At 44.9% G+C, this 17,838-nt stretch overlaps 2 protein-coding genes across 2 annotated transcripts in view; one reads left to right on the forward strand and one right to left on the reverse strand.

Moving 5' to 3' along the window:
* The window catches only part of map3k10 (mitogen-activated protein kinase kinase kinase 10), a 176,900-nt gene that overhangs the window by 55,488 nt on the left and 103,574 nt on the right, over nucleotides 1–17,838 (reverse strand). The gene's annotated exons all lie outside the window — the stretch shown is intronic.
* znf296 (zinc finger protein 296) lies at nucleotides 135–10,211 on the forward strand. Its single transcript, XM_070829383.1, has 3 exons — nucleotides 135–414; nucleotides 2,824–3,192; nucleotides 6,666–10,211. Exons 1-3 carry the CDS (start codon nucleotides 135–137, stop codon nucleotides 8,459–8,461), a joined length of 2,445 nt encoding a protein of 814 aa, XP_070685484.1. The 3' UTR covers nucleotides 8,462–10,211.

A 17,838-nucleotide genomic window follows, 5' to 3' on the forward strand; every position in this document is an offset into this window, starting at 1 on the left:
ACAAACAAACAAATAAACAAACAAGGTGTGTGAAAGAGAAAGAAGCGGCAGAGAAGTGTGTTTTCAGAGTGTGTTACCCGAGGAGGGCGGGGTCAGGGTCGCAGGAGCGGGGCGGGCGGTGCCTGCAGTCGCCCATGCCCCCTCCTGCCCTCCGCTCGCTGCGGGGGAAGAAGCGTGAACTTGAACGCTGCCTTCACTGCTCAGTGCGAGTCCAGGCGGAGGAGAGCCAGTCTGATCAGCCCGTCCCCGCCGCTCGGCTCTCGGTCAACTTCTCGGCGAAGGAGCAGCTGGACGGATTACCGGTTTGGAGCTTTTGCTGTTTGGGACCCAGAAAAGGTGCCAAACGCGGGACGCTCGACGCGATGTCCAGGCGCAAACTTGGCAGCAGACCGCAGCACCTGAGTGCGATTCAAGGTAAGCCGGAGGGGAGCCACGATGTGCGGGTACGTCCAAACTGCTGCAGACGGATGTGATGTTGTTGTTGGTTTTAGGCGAAACTAAAAAAAGAAATGAATTCAGGTCACAGTTTAGTTTCATTGTCAGTTTGCGCGCATGGTTTGGATGCGCACTGACACCGATTATCAAATGATGGATAAACACGGTGTTTTTTTTTTTATTTCCGAGCATTTAAAAACTCTTTCCAAGAGGATTTAAAGTATCTTTATTCACACAATGACCTCAGTTACGTCAATATGGGCATATTCCTAATCCCCTTTCTGAGGACTTTATAGGCAAATATTTAAATAAGGGATAATCATTTTCCTGTCATGTGTTTGGCCTCTTTACTGTTGCTGCAGTTGTGTTAATAGAGGACGGACCGGTTCGTTGGCACGCTGTTTTCAGAGGCTACAGGTCCGAACACGATGATTAATATTTCCAGGTTAGGCGATGATCAAGTTTCTGTGTCGGCCTCTGGCTTGTCCGGGACAGTTTCACTGCTTCACAGACACAAGAGACCGAATCCACCCTGCTTCATATAATATATATGTATGTTTTCTAATATCTGGACAATTAATCAAATAGTGTTCAATAAAAATCTAGAATAGATCCCATTCATTCTGTTTGAACATCAAGACAGCGGCGCAGCTCATAAAGAGACTTGATGTTTGATAGGAAATAAGAGGCAGACATGATCACCATTTGTTTTTTACAGTTCTCTTCTGGAGACCAGTGGTGCGTGTCTGGTGTGACCACAGGCCCTGACTCAACCCTGCGTGTGTGTGTGTGTGTGTGTGTGTGTGTGTGTGTGTGTGTGTGTGTGTGTGTGTGTGTGTGTGTGTGTGTGTGACCGCGCCTTGCAAGTCTGCACAAACAGCGCAGCCCTGAAACAGGAAAGGTGACATTTTTCAGAAACAACTGGCGAGATCCGACTTCAGACTGTACTGTCTGTACCTGTCCTGTATGTTAGCCCGGGCAGGTGGATCCAGTCAAGGTGTGCCCATGACCGCATTGAGCAATACTCTGCTGACCCCCCTCCCCTCCCCTCCACTCCACTCCACTCCACCTCCTCCCCAAAGAGCTCTACCTGGGAGACTTTGTGAAGGGAGGAGGTTTGCTTGAAGTTGCGTCCACTGCTTTAACAGCAGTCTGTCTGCTGGCTGCGTGCATTTCAAAGTGCCCCCTGCAAACCACATAAGATTTGTCATGTTGCATCAGATGAGTTGTCCTGTACAAGTTTCTGCTCTCAAACACACACACACACACACACACACACACACACACACACACACACACAGAGAGAGGCGGCTCTTATCTCACACACCTTCAGTCATCTTTTTTTTTCTTTTATTGCAATCCACTTCCTGTTGAGAAACTCCCGCTGCCTCTGACTGATAGGGCAAGTTGTAATGGTGAGTGAAAGGCCAGAGTCTTGGTCATAACGTAGTTTTTTTTTTAAGTTCATAATTTCACTTGTCAGCACTTGGAGATTGTCATATTAATTGGGGATTGATGTTCCTGCTGAGATGGACAGTTTGGGCTCCTCTCTCTCTGCACCCAGCAGCAGCCTCAGGCAGAGCGAGCGGATCTGTTTTGGGTCGGTTAAAGGAAGTGGTCAGTATTGGCTGAGCAGATTGGCCTCATTACTTTAGAGCTTACAACTGAAACTAGCACTTTCAATCAGCACGCCTGTTTGTTGTTCCACTGAGGTCTAACAGTGCTTATGTGGGTTGTAAGAGCACATCAAAAAAAACCCTAAATCACCAAGGACTTTTACTAAAGTAAAAGCACGTTTAGTGTTGATTTCTCTCTCTTGATTTTTGGAGACGTGGCTGAGGGTTTGTGTAAAAATGATATCAAGTAAGAATGCTTTAGATACACCAGCGTACACCTGTCTAAGATCCACGGCTTACAGCCATCAACTACAGGCAGACCAATGGATGAAATAGGATTGTCTCAATTAATCTGTTGATTGATTAATGGTTTGGTCTAAAAATGTCAACAAAGTGTGAAAAATGCTTTTCACAAGATCCAAGAGCATAAAGTGAGATCTCAAAAACAGTCCAAAGCTCAAAGAGGTTCACTTTACTATCACTGGATCATTTAAGGAGCTGAAACTAGTGGATTTTTGTTTGATTGTTTGGAAAATTACCTAAAATATACATTTTCTATCAACTTATCGTTGCAGCCTCATTGTTCTTTATGTCTGTTTTCAATACTAAAAGGCAACAGTGTTTAAATTCCCGTGTAATGAACCAAACTTGTGTGTCTGTCCACGTTGGCTGATGACCCCGTCCTAGCTGTCATGTTTTTGCTCTGTATATCAGTTTCTCTGTTGGTAATTAATTTTCCTGGCTTTCCTCTCCTGCTTGTCATGTTTCTCAGATGTCACAGACATGGTGGATGGCAGAACTTCATCAGACAACCAGCCTCCCCCACCTCCTCCCCCTCCTCCTCCACAGGTCCGAGCTCCTGACGAAGGTCGTGACCTCCTGACCTGCGGCCAGTGCAGCCAGGCCTTCCCTCTTGCCCACATTCTGGCTTTCATCCAGCACAAACAGGGCGGCTGCGGCTCCCGCAACCAAGCCCCAAACGCCAACGCCACTCCCCCTTCACCTGCCAACCGAGCAGAGTGTCGCGTCGCCCAGGCCGAGCTGGGGCCTGGCTTCATCGAGCTGAGGAGGGGGGCGGCCATTGACCGAGCCTGCCGGGAGGAGCCTGGGGTGAATATGAAGGCGGAGCAAAGCAAAGCAGGTGAGTGCAGAAGAAGCAGAATAAGAAGGCAGGTTGCTAATTAGTGACTCTGTTTTTTGTTTTGTTTTATTTTTTCTTTTCAACCGCCCTTCTCTTCATCTAACAACTGTCCCCCCCCCCCCCCCCCTCCTCCCTCTCGAGTACAGCTCATTAATTAGCCGTTGCCATTAGCAGACCTGCGTGAGTTAGTGACGCACAGGCTAATTGTGTGGAAAGGATAGGAGTCAGGAGTGTTTAGAGGGCACCGAGGGTCCCCGAGGGCTCCACACTGTGCAACTGAGCTCCAGAGCTGCTTCCCATCTCCCTGACTGTCAGTCTCTGAGGTGGAATGGCCAGGTAAACATGTTTCTCCCTCTCTGTCGTCTACTACGCCCTGGACAACACAGTCTGAAACCACTCAAAAACCAGCACAGGAGCTGGTTTCAGTGTTTTTAAGGTTTATAAGGTTTATGCTGTTTCTCTTGGAGAGGCGTTTGATGCTTGTAGTGGTGCACGACAGAGTATGAAATGGTCAGAGGGAGAGGATGTGTGGCTGTTGGTGCAGCTCTCTGTGCTGTCATGACACTATAATGGAGGACATTGCATCATGTGCAGCTCCTCTGCCATCTCCCACTATCTGCCCTGAGCCGAGCCACCTGAGCTCCTGGGAATCTCCCCCTTCATCCTCCTTTTTCTTCATCTTTTGCATCTTGCACTTCCTCTTATTCCCCTTGTTTTGTATTCTCTGCGTCTTAAGCCGCCCCTCTCCTCTCGTTCTGCCTGAAGTGCATCGTACATTAGCACTGATTTACCTAAAGGTCTTTTTTCTTCACGCCTTTTTTGCTGCTGTTTTTGTTTTAGAGAAGGAGAGTGCGGACAATATGTCACGGTGGGGCTCAATCAGCAATTCTCTTTAAAAGCCTTGTGGAAAATTTCATGTCCGGTGACTAACAATATGTTTGAGATGGAGGAGAGTTATTGTGTTTTTCCTGCAAAGGTCAGATGTATTTGAAGGTCACACTGTATCTTGAAGATGAAAAAGAGTGTGTAGGATGTTGTAGATGATTGCAGATGGACAGAGCGTCTTGCTACACACTCACACAGTAGGTACGAGTGCCCCTTTGCATATTTTGAAACCCTCCCTGTCATGTACACACACGTTAGAGGTTCCTTCCTCTGTGTAACGCTCAGGGGACTGGTGCACGCACCATTTCCGTTTGTCCACAACCTCTTTTGTTTTTCTATTTCAGTCTGTTTTTCATCTCTCGCTCTGTCTGTCACTTGCAGTCAGGGAACACACCAGTTTAGTAATTTGGTGCCCGCAGGATTATACAACAAACCCAACACGTGCATGAGGCGAGAGGGAAAGAATGTGACGGCTTGTGAATAATGTAAAAGTGGATAAGTTTGGATTAAAGTTTTATTACGAAATGTAGGTTGCATTTGTTTAGTGTTCATAATTGTCATTTTACCCCAACGTTTAGCCTTTTCATCGCCTTAGATTTGTGCACTGAGCAAGTTTGGGTTCTTGAATGTTAAAGGACAGTTTTAATTGGACATCCTGCAGCCTCGTAGTAATAGGAAGTCTTGTTTTACTTGCGTGCCGAGCTTTAGTGGGAGGGAAACCGACACTTCTGAGATGACTGAACGTGAAAGAGCAGTTATCCCACAACAGATAGGCCCTCCATCTATCTTCTGTATTCAAGACAGAAGCGGCGAGGACGGAGGAGGAAAAGGGAGTGAGATGGATTACTGAAGAGCCGCGTGCATCTGTCTCATTGCTTTTTATTTATTCTCCTTGTTTGTTTTTTTTTTTCTCATCTCCAACACCCCCCTCCTCCTTATTTCTTCCCCCCATCTTCAACACACTTTCGCTTTGCCCTCTTTCAATTTCTCGCCCCCCCCCCTCCGCCTCCTCTCTTTTCTCCTCCCTCTGCATCCCAAGGGAAAAGAGATTCTGCCTGCTGCTCGTTAGTGCTCCCAGCCAATCTGCATTTTTAATTAGTAGTTATTGCTTCTGCTTAATATTCAAGTGCTACCCCGGGCCAAATGGGAATCCTTACAAAAAAAAAAGCGAGGAGTGAGAGGGGAGAGAGGGAAGGAAAGAGAAACCGGCTGGGTATTGTGTTTCACTCCAGGACCCCGAGACAAAAGCCCCCCCCCTCAGGGAAAGATTTGGAGGGTTTTGGGGAGGTGGAGGGCTGAGGAGAGCCGGGGTTGGAGGATGGGTCTCAAGTACAATCCAAAGGGGGTGACATATTTTCATGGTGTCTCTTGGCCCCCCGTACTACATTATAATCTTTTTATCTCATTTTCTTTTTATCTCCTGAGCCCTGACCTACCTATCTCTCTGTCTTTTTTTTCTGCTTTCACTCTTCACCCTATTTTTAAAAGAAGTATCTCAACTTCTCCTGGGTTTCTCCTCGGGCTAGGTTAAAGGACATGGACACCACAGCTCCTCTCGTCTCCAGACAGAGGGAGGGCGGGAGAAGGGGAAAAAGAGACAGAAACAGTTGCTCTCTTTTTCATCTTCACTCTCCTCCCCCCCTCCAGTAAAATACAGAAGGATTTGACTTGAGGAAACATGAAAGAGGCTTATACCAGAGTCTGCTTTGAACCTCTCCAAAAAAGAGGAAAAAAAAAGAACTGTTTTCCCCCTCAATTTGGGAATCTTCTCTCCAATTTTGATTTATGCAGAAAGGCCTCATTTGTCAAGCAGGCTGAGTCAGTGCCTGATTTGCATAAAGCGTTCGTTTTCTACGTTCTGCTAATTAGCAATTTGCAGCTTAATTGGAGAGTGGCTCTCGGTTAGGAGACAAAGCTATCCACATATAAAAATATCTCCAGATGTACTTTGCGACGCAGCTCGCATCTCTGTCGGTCTTTGAGCTTCCAGAGCGCATTTCTCCACTCTGCTTTGGATCATACTTTTCCACAAACCCTCTTTTTGTTCCCTCTGTCCTTTTTTTCTTCTTCACCACCTGACCCTCCTCTTCACCTCACATTCATCTGCGTCCATATCAATCTGTCTGTTGAACTCATGTTCCTATTGAGCTCTTCTAACTTTAACCACTGTAATCGATATTTTTACATTAACACGATCGCATGACTACTAGGTGAAAGAGGTTGCTCATAGTAATTAAACCACAGATAGTTCTCTCAGCTCCTCAATTCCTCAGTTTACCGGCAACTTCACTCTCATCTCTGCCATCGCGTTGTTTTTCAGCTTTGGCAGGCAGCTGTTTTCAGCAGACAAGCTCTAAGAAGCCAGAGTACAGCACCCGTTCAAGACCAAACAGCAGACAGACACAGTTAACCTCCAGTTGGTGAACAGAAAAGAGCATTTAGCTGCTAAAGAATCAGTTAGTTCTCATTGCAAAAGCATATCTAGTATAAAAAATGCCTCACTCTTCTGAAATGTCTTAACTTCCAACTTCTTAACAACAAGATTAATTAACATTGCTAACTCTGTCTTGTCCATCTTTGTTTTGCAGTGCCTGGGGAGCCCTCCTACTTCACCTGCCAGCAGTGTGAAGGCGTGTTTCCCTCTGCATGGGTGCTCTTACAGCACGCTCAGCACACACACTCCTTCAGCATCTACCAGGAGGATGACGAGGATGACACAGATATGAGAGGAGGACAAGGAGGACGAGGAGGAAGAAGAGGGCTTAAAGAGCACAAGCCTGTTGCAGCCACTCTGGACCCTCGCCACCTGAGCGAAGCTCTTGCCTCTGCCTTTCAGCCCTCCACCTTGCGCCTCGGTCGCTCCCGCCAGACACACACCACCTCCACCTCCACCTCCGGTACCCTGCAGGCTCTGAACTTTTCGGTGCGGCTCAGGGAGCTCGCTGAGGGGAATAATAACACCACGGGCAGCACCCCTGCAGCCCTGGTGCTGTCTCCGTCCTCTTCTCCACCAGCAGCTTCTCCCTTTCCTCAGACTAGCGCCCTCCAGGCCGACTTCCACTGCGAGCTGTGTGACCAGAACTTCCACTCCCTGCGCGCCCTGTCCGCCCACCGCCGGACTCACGCATGCGAGAGGCCCTATCACTGCGGAGTGTGCGGGCAGGCCTTCGCCCAGAGCGGCCAGCTGGCTCGTCACATAAGGAACCATCACAGGGAGGCAGGAGGTGGAGGAGGCGGGTATGAGTCGGTGGATATGGTCGTGATGGAGGAGGATGTAGGGAGACAGGGGATGAGAGCAAGGTTTCAAATGCAGCCAGCTGGAATCATGGGAAAGGGAGTGGTTGGCGCAGACGTGAGAGCTCAGGGCCCCTCCGAGTTAGACCTGACCCTGCCCAAACACCCCTCCATAGCTTCAGGCCTGATGCTGCTGACCTCGCAGGTTAGACCGCCAGACAGGGAGCTGCTTAGGCTGTACCAGCGCCAGAGAGAGGGGGGAGAGGAGGAGGCAGAGGGACAGGGGGAGCCTCAGCACACCTCACCCTGCGCCAGCCCCTCTGAAGGCTCATTGGAAAGCGGAGAGACAGGGGGCAGCGGTGAGAGCGGCATCGCTAGTGGCAACTGCACGCCCAAACGGCCAGAGATGGGTGACAGAGTGCGAGGAGTCGGAGAATGGGAGAACGAAAGAGGAGAGATCATAGAGGAGGAGAAAGAGTGGAGCTCGGCCAAAGTCAGCGAGGCTGTGCAGGAGTGGCAGAGGGAGAATGAGCGGAGGACTGTTGGAGGAGGTGTCAGCAGTGGAGGAAACAACAATAATACTACTACTGCCAGTTCAGCAGGTAAGAAGAAAAAAGACGAGGCCTGTGAATACTGTGGTAAACAGTTCAGAAACAGCAGCAACCTGACTGTGCACCGCCGCAGCCACACAGGTGAACGACCCTACCGCTGCGGCCTCTGCAATTACGCCTGCGCGCAGAGCTCAAAGTTAACACGCCACATGAAAACCCACGGCGCCCAGGGTGCTAAGGCTTCTTTTCTGTGCCAGCTGTGCGCGGTCCCCTTCACGGTCTACGCTACTCTGGAGAAACACCTGAAGAAAGTTCACGGCCTGAGCCACGCCAGCGTAGGAGCGTACGCACAGGCCAGTGCTGCAGACACTTTGGCCGCCATAAAAGCCGAAGAAGAAGCAGTGGTGGTGAAAATGGAGGAGGATGAAGCCAGTTTGGATCAGATAGAAATGCAGAGTGATGTGGTGAAAGGCATGGTGGTGGAGGAGGGGCAAGGCCAAGCCGAGTATGTGGAGAATAGACGGAGTCCAGCCCTAGAGGGGGAACTGCCACCTGAGAGCAACGCAGAAGTGAGCTTAGCTTTAACTTCTGTGCCATGAGAGCTGTTCAGTTCACTAACTGACATTAAAGTAGCACTGTATAGGACTTAACTCGCCCAATCAAAATAACTCATCCCATCATTGAACTGACAGTGAAGTTCAACTGGAATCTAGTTTAAAGAAGAAGCCGTAGAGAGCAGCAGGCAGTCCCGTCCTCTCTGCTGGCATTGAGGCACACAGCAGCCACGTTGTTCATGACTGTATGCAAAGCTGCTGGTTGAAACTAAGTGCCTACGGTTCTTTAAACCACAGAGCAAAAACAAGGCCATGACATTCAACAGGGAGATTACCAGAGCTCTTGAACAGGAAGTGAACCGCCACAGTCCACACCGACACAGGAAACTGATCACCATGTTGCAGTGCAGGATGCAAAAGACAAGTGATTTATCTCTCTGGTGACCCACCGGACAGGTGGAGACAGATATTAACTGTCAGATAATATAGAGAAGGGATTATATTGAGTAAAAAAAGCCTAGCAATAGCACGATGTTAAATATATTTTCAGCATCAGCAGATGGGAAGAGATCATATTGTGCTAGCTGGCTGTTGCTGGTTTTCTTTTGAGAAGACCTTTTAAAGATGTTTGAACAGACACAGGGAGTGAAATGAATCCAAACACTGTCTGTCTGCAGTTTCTCAGACTCCTCTTTTTAAAGGCGCTTGGTTGTCACAACACCTGTCACTTAACATAATGTTTACAGTGCTCACAGGAGGCCTAGCAAGGTTGTGCTCCTGACTTTGTGACAGTATGTATGGATGATTTTCTGCTGGGTTTTTTTTTTTCATATAAATGTGAGTAAGGAGATTTTAAAGTCTCATCCACTGATATTTTTTTCCCATAATTACTTTCTATGCATAAAAAACTGCAATTTTACCGACATGTGAAACGGGTGTGTATTATTTTTCTCTATTTGTACCTACTATTGTGATGGTTTTTTCTCTCTTTCATTGTTTACATTTGTAAAGTGCCGGACTGCTTGAAGCTCGTGCATGTTTTGCAGCCATTTGAAACAGTTCCTTTTTTTTTTTTTCCTGTGTTTGAATTGGTCCTAATTTATGGATGCTGCATGTTGGTGGTTGTGTAACTGAAAAAGTCTCTTCCACTGCTGAACTACAGGGTTGAGAGGTGCGGGAGTAGCTAGTTGATTGGTGGAGTCTTGTGGGAAGCCGTTAAGCGAGCACTTGGGTGAGTGAGTACGTGAGTTGTGTGAATGTGTTTGTGTGTAGCTATTGGGGAGGGGGGAGGCACCCACAGGTGATACTTCTACTTGAACCCTTTGACCTGTGCTCTTGTTTCCACAGCACAGAGTGCCTCAGACAGGCCACCATGAGTCAATGATGAGTTTTATGTTCAGAAATGGTGAAGTTTAGCTTGAGGAAAAATGGTCATTTAACAAACACAACAGGACAAAGCTGTCAAGTAGAGTGTTGCTGACTTTTTCGTGACTACTGTGATGACTTTGTTTTACCATATCTGGTTTCTACTTGTATTCAGCAGGGAAAACAAATTCTTATGTGTGTTGTGTAATGAATGATTATGAATGAGTGCAGTGTAACTGTTCAGGGATAATATTATGTACATAGATTGGCATTCTTGCTGTTGCTATACTTATTGTTGTTATTATTATTATTGTTATTAATGTTTACTGCCTCCACTTTTCCTAGCATCGTCTCCTTTTACGCTAAACACTGGCTATTGTGAAGCTATACCGCTCCACTGTCTTTGTAAACTTAACACCATTTTGTAATCGAGGAGCCTCAATAAAGAATTGAGGTGAAATATTTTGTATATTGTGCAGTTTTTTTGTCGTCCCACCAGTGTCTGTTTCTGCTCATGGTTGCTTTTCCATGCATGTCTAGTTATCTGATCTTATTCTGGTACCCACAACAAAGCTTTTGAAACTATTTTTAAGTGTCTCTTCTCACCAGGATGTTGTCTTAGTCAGTGTGGGTCGTTTCTCTGAGGACCACAGTCAGCGCTGAGTTATTAATTTTTAATGCAAGTGTTTGGATTAGGGACCCTCACGCCTTGTTTACATCCTTGTGATGTTACTGGCTTTGTCTGGGAACACTGTAATGTAATTCCAGCGGGGTGTGGGTGTACCAAACTGTATGTGTGTATGTAGATGTATTTTAGTTGGTGTCAGTCATCCTGCAGGTTGTGAGATGGGTGCAGCAAGCTGTGATGGGACATGGGCGACAAGGGTTTCTCAGGATACAAAATTGAGGGGGGGGGGGGCAGTTTGGTTATTGTTTGTGGGCATGTTAGGAGGCAGAGCAGGGTGTGTGGGGAGTGTCAAGGGGTTGGGATAATTGCTGACTCCATTTTAAGGGCATAAAAACCTCTGCACCAGCATCTCTGGCCTTAACCCCACCCCCAATGAAAATTATGTTCCATGATCCCTCTAGCTCATTAACAGCAGGTCTTTTAATGAGCTTTCAACAGGGTGGGGGCTGGGTAGATGAAGAGGAGGAGTCGGGTTGGATAGTGGTGGTGGTGGGTGGGGGGGTTATTGCACCAGATGCACACACACCCACTCCTACCAATTACCATTGTGTTATAGAGAATAAGGAGGAAGTGAGGACAGAAGCCCCTCAGACCCAGATGAGTCAGTTTGTCCGTTTCTCTCCACAGAGACAGAAATAAACAATAAGGGAGGACAGTGCAGGTGACGGGTAACATCTTCCATCTCTCCCTCTGGTAAACTCTGCCCTCCCTGTCTGTTGGGCGCCACAGCTAGCGCCATTTGGTGCTCGTATGGACCCACTTATGTAAGGTAAGGTGATACACGGCAGAACACAGCACAGTAGCCCCTACAGCAAGTGGATATCTTTTCCACGTCCCTGAGTGCTCTTTGTCTTCCTGCAGTCCACACCTCTCTGAGCTGCTGTCAAACCCTGCACAGGCCAGTGTCGGCACCCAAACCAGCCAATCACAACATGAAGAGTTTGAAATGTCTGCCAATGGGAGTTAGAGTGCGTTTTCTGACCAGTGACTGCCCCTGGGCGGTAGTGATGTGGACTTTGAGATCTAATAGTTGTGTCTCAGCTCCACAGAGGAAGCTTTTGTTGGTCTGGAAGTTGGGAGAGGTCGCTGCAGGACAGACACACACACACAACCGACAATGTTACAGGGTTTTTTAAAAGGCTACTCACTTCAACAACCTTTTCTAAACACTCTTTTGTCTATAATGGGAAGACATATTGATCTAAGGAGAGGCATTTGGGAATCTGGTTATTGTAGCATTGTGACACAGTTTAATTTATGTAAAGGGCTGTGAAGAAAAACTTTTTTCTGAACTTATTGGGCGGTTTGTGAATTAAAAGAAAGAACACACAATGTATCTATCTGTCAGTCCATAGCCAGGCATGTTAGACATACTGACACGTTAGATTTTTGGCATTTATATCTATGTTCATTTAATATAGAGTTGTGTCAAGTACATTGTCCATAATCTCCCCATATGAGGACTGAGATGTGCTTCAAAACATTCTCCACACTTTAAGGTATTAAACAGTGAATCTAAAATACAGTCCATACTGAAAGAAAAAAGTAAAACCCTCCTTTTTACTAAAACCCCCGAATTCACAGAAAAATAGGTGAGTTGATGTCCTTCAGCCAGCAAGAACATTATCGCAAATATAACATTATCAATATTATTAAGTTATTGAGACAGAAATATTGTGATTTCGGTCTGCCAGTTCTATTTTTTTATCTCATAAAATGTGACCGAACCAGCCAATTCATTCATATGGTCATTCAACCTTTATTTATATAATATATACAAAATAATTTTTAGTAAACAGTAAACTAAAAAAAAACGGTGCATAAAAGAGGATAAACAGTGAAAACAAGAGCAAAATATGAACAATTTGTGTTGGATGGAGGCCTAGTTATTCAGTTTCTATCTGAGTGATGCAAAGCATTTAAAGGCCTTTTAAAAAACCTTTATTTGTTTTGAATTTTTGAACCTCCAGAATCAGCTGAGTAAAGCAGTAGACCTTTAGGAGTATGTAGTGTCTCTCTTACAAGGACAACAGAATGGGACCCAGGACCAAGCTTTGGGGAACGCCAGAATCCAGAGGTTCAGATGAAAACTCGTCACCTGAGAAACTCCCATCACAAGGAGACCCACTTTAGGGCTGACCTAGAGATAACCACCCATTTTTTAAGCCATAATATGATGTCAAAAACGAGACTCAGCAGCACCAAAACAGCATTCACCTACATCATTTTCCATCATAACAATGAAGTGCTGCCTGAGCCACCAGACAGCTCGACCGCATGGTTAGTCTTTATAGACATGAAGCGCAGTTTTCTGGCAGTAGTGGAACAATCACTTATTCAGATTAAACTTAAGATGATTAGCTCTGAAAATGCTCACAACAAAGGGAATGTATGAGCTCCATGTTTGCTTTCCTCGAGGGCAGGCCTGTGGCCATGAGAGGCTCTCACTTATGTATGAGAAGATTGTACTTTATCATGGAAAAAGCCAATTAACTGGGAGTTTTTAATTACATTTCTCATGGTATACTGCACGAAGCCTCCAATCATCTCCACAGTCCCTGTCCTGTTGTCCTCATCCTCCCCAGAATGGTTGAGGAGGAGGCAGAGGCCGAGGATTAAATCATCAGCAGGGCAGACCGAGACGGGGATAACAAGAAAGAGAAAGATGCATTCGGGAGTGATCAGACAAACCACAGGACTCCCTCTCTGCTCTTTATCCTCGCACAGTTCCCACAAACCCCACCGTCACTTGCCCGTCCCTCCTCCCACAATGGCCACAGAGTGAAACCTGAACCCTGGAATTACACCCGCTTCACCTCTCCTCCCTCACCCTGCCCTCACCCTCCCAACAGTGAGAGTGTGAGAGGACGAGGTGAGAGGCAACCATCCGTCAATCCAGTGCCTCTCTTTTTGCCATTCAACACCTTCAGATAATGAGAGGAGGGGAAGACAAGGAGGGTTCATTCTTATAGGGGGTTATATAACGTCACTGATCACTGAGGACGAGCTCTGTGGGAGGAGGGTCAGCCCACTGTGGGCTGAGTATGAGGAAGTGCCGATGAGAGTGGAGACAGGTTGATTTAAAAACAAAAGGGAGGAAGTTAATTGATTTCTCTTTTTTTCACAGGGTGAGACAAAGTGTTATATCAAACATGAAGAAATTGTTGCCAGATAATGGTGGGGAAAATAAATTTCAAAACTAACCTAAATTAGGTTCCTCTGTGAGTGAAGGCCATGGATTCATTTGATCATCTCAGCGATCAACTGAAGTTGTTTTTTAATAAGATTTCAAAGACAAGGTTTGGTGGACAGACAGAAAAACATGCATACATACCAAATGAGTAATGTCACATGTCTACCTGCATACAATGTGACAAATACACTGTGATGCAATGCAATATTATACAATGGATTGCAATACCAGAGTGTGATACAAAACAATTCAATACAGTACAGTACAATACAGTATGATATAGTACAGTACAGTACAATATAGTACAGTACAGTACAATATAGTACAGTACAGTATGATACAATGTGATGCAATACCGGAGAGTGATATGATATACTGCAATATAAATTATATGAAATTATGCAATAGTATGATATGACACGATACAATGTGCCACATTGTGACATAATTATTCAGAGTGGGTCATGACTCCATTTTCAGCACCTCCTAGAAAAACTTTTTTCACGTCTAAACCAAACTATGATGGGTTGTTTTAGGTTCTTCAAAGCATCAGTCTGCACGTTGGGACAGACTGAAGAGTTGGTGGGATGACCAAACATCCTGCTGAGATGTGTGGAGCTGCTGTGGACCAAATGACATGGTGAATGGTGTCCCTTTGACAACCTAAATGACACACTCACTGTAATCTTTAGATCGGCTGTTGTGAAAGGTGCTGCCTGAAAAACTGTGTAGCTTCAGTGGCTTTGAGCATCATTGTTTTGGAGTATTTGTGACCCAAATATTGGCAAAGGGTGATTATTACATTATATCGTGTTTTATGTCAAATGACTCTTTACACCTACACTGTATTATTCATGTATAAAGCTTCCAGGGTGAACTACCATCTGCCCATTCAAACACTCACTGTTCCTCAAATGACTGTCTCTTTGTCTTTCATAAACACACACACGCATCACTCTGTTCTTGCTGCACCTGGTGACCCTCCTTGTGAGCCTGACGCAAACACACACACACATACACAGTTATTCAGTTGCTCAGTTGATTACACACACAAACACATATTCAGGTCAGTCAGTTTTGTTTCTCGTCAGAAACGTCCATAAATGCCAGAAAAACTGGATTTGACTCTACACCCCTCACTGCCCCCTCCCTTCACACACACACACACACACACACACTGTGCTGGGGTCAGAGGTGTTGCCTGGATAGCGTGCATAGTAAGGTTAGAGGTAGAGTTCAGTCCTGTGACAGGTGAAAATGCTTTCATGTGTTTGTTCCCAGCAGGCCTGAGGGCAGGTGAGCTGCAGCTTCTAACTGCCTCAACCTGAGTCTCCACATGCAACAACTGTCCACCGTCAGCCTGCTTATATAACTCTTTGTGCTCACCTACTTTGTTTGGCACACTGCGTTGCAGCGGTATGAGTGCTCCTTGATTAGTTAGTGAGAGGAGACGTGCTTGTTCTCTAAGAAGTCCACTGAGAAATGTCTTATTACAACGAACGTCAGACATTAAAGCAGCTGAAAGCTTCATCACTCGTGATGTATTTCCATCTATAGAGACGCAAACACAACACATATACATGTTATAATTTCCTGAGAACATTTAAATAAATTATTTATGAATTTCACAATAAAACTGACTGAAAAACATGTTGAAAGACTAGCAGTACCACTCTTCACTCAAATAAAAGTCGTTTTTAAAGTTCTGCTGTTAAAATCTCACTAAAGTAAAAGTAGAGAACTATTATCAGCAAAATGAACTTTGAGTGTAGAAAGTAAAAGTAGTTAATTAATTAATTCAAATGTCCTGTATAAAACAGAACAAAATGATGAACTGGAAATCTCAATATCGAAGATTATAACAAATTATTAAATAGTGTGATGGTTTAGTTGAAAAGCCGAACAAAACAAAAAAATATAGTTAAGCATCACTTCACTGCATTGGAAATTGCAAATCAATTTCAAACTTAAATTAACCATAAATTACAAACAGTGCAAAAAAACCCAAAACATTCTTAACCTACACGTGCCTCAGACTTAAGGAGGCTTATGTGAAGATTAGCTTTAAGAAATCAGAAATGAGTTCTGAATAAACAGCTTAAGTTCAAGATTTGAGAAGCACACTTATTCATGATGCACCTTTGATGATATGATAAATAAGAAAATGTAACAGAAATGAGGCAACAGGCAGAAAAACAATCCTGGGAGGAGTAAAAATGCTCTTTCATAACATCATAGGAGTATTCTTGAACTTCTCGGGGTAATTATGGTCCTCTTGTCGGTCTCAGCCTGGTGTGATGTGTGATGTGTGTGTGTGTGTGTGTGTGTGTGTGTGTGTGTGTGTGTGTGTGAGTGATGCGGCAGAAAACGGGCCGGGACAAAGCCGGTTAACCAGCGGGGAGAGAGAGAGGGGGGCCCGGGGGCCGCTGGTGCCGGGGTCGTGGGATCAGAGCGGGTCATGGAGGTGTGGGAGTGTCTGCTCGGCCCTCTGACCTTTGTCACCGAGGCTTCCTATAATCCCGTCCTCAAAGCCCATACGGACATAATGGAGAGCCCGTGAATGGAGGTAAATGGTGACCATTAGGCGGATCTGTGTCGCTATTCTTCTTGTTTGTTTAGTCCCGGTCAGTCTCACGTTTTCAGTGTAATCAGGCGTGTGATGGAGGGACGGCTGGAGACGCCTGAAGAGGCCTGGAGAGAGCACCGCAGGACAGCACTTTATTGGAGATGGATATCCACCTGAATTTAATGAAAGACAGGGCACAAGAGGGAGAGAGCAGGGGGGAGAGGGGGACGGTTAATTGGATGTCCACTTCAGATCATTCAAGTCCCCACCAGAGTTCACAAGTGGTCTACAGCTACAGCATCAAACCAAATAAAACACAAAGTGTGTCCGTTCTAAGGCATTTAGTCGTATGTTGAAGCACATGTTTAAAACTCCGTCAGTTAGGCGAGATTATTTTATGGTTTTACAGTAATTGTGAGTGTTGTGAGGTGGACATAAAGAGGAAATAATGCTTCTCTTCTTAGCATACACCTGTTTAAGAGATGGAAGATTTTAAAAGATCAAATAAAAACCCTTCATGAGTTGTTTACAATCTGCGCTTAATGGCTTTAATGGCTGGTAACTAATGCTTTACAGATCAGCTATAATGCTTTAATTGGAACAACTTCTGGGGTGTCAGATTGTAAAATGGATCTGTCTGGTGAGTAGTTATGAATAGAGTCTCACTTTCTACTCCTCAGTTATAAATATTTATATGTTATTATTATATTATTATCTGATTATATCTGATGAACTAAAGAGCCAAAAAAAAAAACAAGGCAAGTGTCCTGTTGGAGAGGGATAGAGACAACCTGGCAGACACACTGACCAAAAAATAATAAATTAGTTTACATTAATGGCTTATAACTGACCATGGACTGATGAAGCATTTGCTAATGATTTGATAGCATTAATTAAGTCTTTAATTAACATACGGCCAATATCAAAGTCTGTTAAATACACCATGCAGACAACATGAAAATTCCTCCTCTGAATCTCAGAACAAAGCAGAATGATATCAGTGTCATTTCCACCGTACAGGGTCCTGTCCTGCACTCTTCCTCATATCCCCTTCACATACAGCAGACAGAGTCACATTCAAGGTCAGAGGTTAACAATAAGAATTAATACAAGTAAATCCTGCATTTATATATACAGTTCATCAATCTAACACATAAACATTAATATGAAACTGCTCATCAGGTTTTCCTAAATTCAGAAATGTTCAATGTACATTAATGCCAATTAAAGTCACATTTTTGTTGATGGTATCTCAAACTTTATGATGAATATTTTCTTGCTCATCTTTACAACAAAGGCCGATGTCCTTGGCTGCCTTTTATTTGATGTTCAAACATCATCTGAGGAGAATATTGACAAGAGTCAAAAATATAAATTAATTGACTAAAAAAACAACGAGGTGTAGACGAGCATTTCAACAAAGTATTTTTAAAAAAAGTAACAGCTGTACAGTAAGAGAAAGATTTTAGTGAGTAAATCTATACTGAGTCATTTACTATAAGCAATAATAAGTCATGGGTCTAATCACAAACAATTTAAATCTTAAACCTACATAAAATCACTTCCTCCCACCTCTTCTACACCTGAGAAATAGTACTGAGAATTGTCAA

Source organism: Pempheris klunzingeri, chromosome 4 (assembly GCF_042242105.1).
Source record: "Pempheris klunzingeri isolate RE-2024b chromosome 4, fPemKlu1.hap1, whole genome shotgun sequence".
In the NCBI taxonomy this organism is placed as follows: Eukaryota; Metazoa; Chordata; class Actinopteri; order Acropomatiformes; family Pempheridae; genus Pempheris; species Pempheris klunzingeri.

Excerpts from the sequence above, each read along its gene's own strand:
- znf296 (XM_070829383.1), top strand. The coding sequence starts at position 135 with ATGCCCCCTCCTGCCCTCCGCTCGCTGCGGGGGAAGAAGCGTGAACTT. Across the intron at positions 415-2,823 it reads GCACCTGAGTGCGATTCAAG|ATGTCACAGACATGGTGGAT; the intron begins GTAAGCCGGAGG and ends CATGTTTCTCAG. Across the intron at positions 3,193-6,665 it reads GGCGGAGCAAAGCAAAGCAG|TGCCTGGGGAGCCCTCCTAC; the intron begins GTGAGTGCAGAA and ends TTTGTTTTGCAG.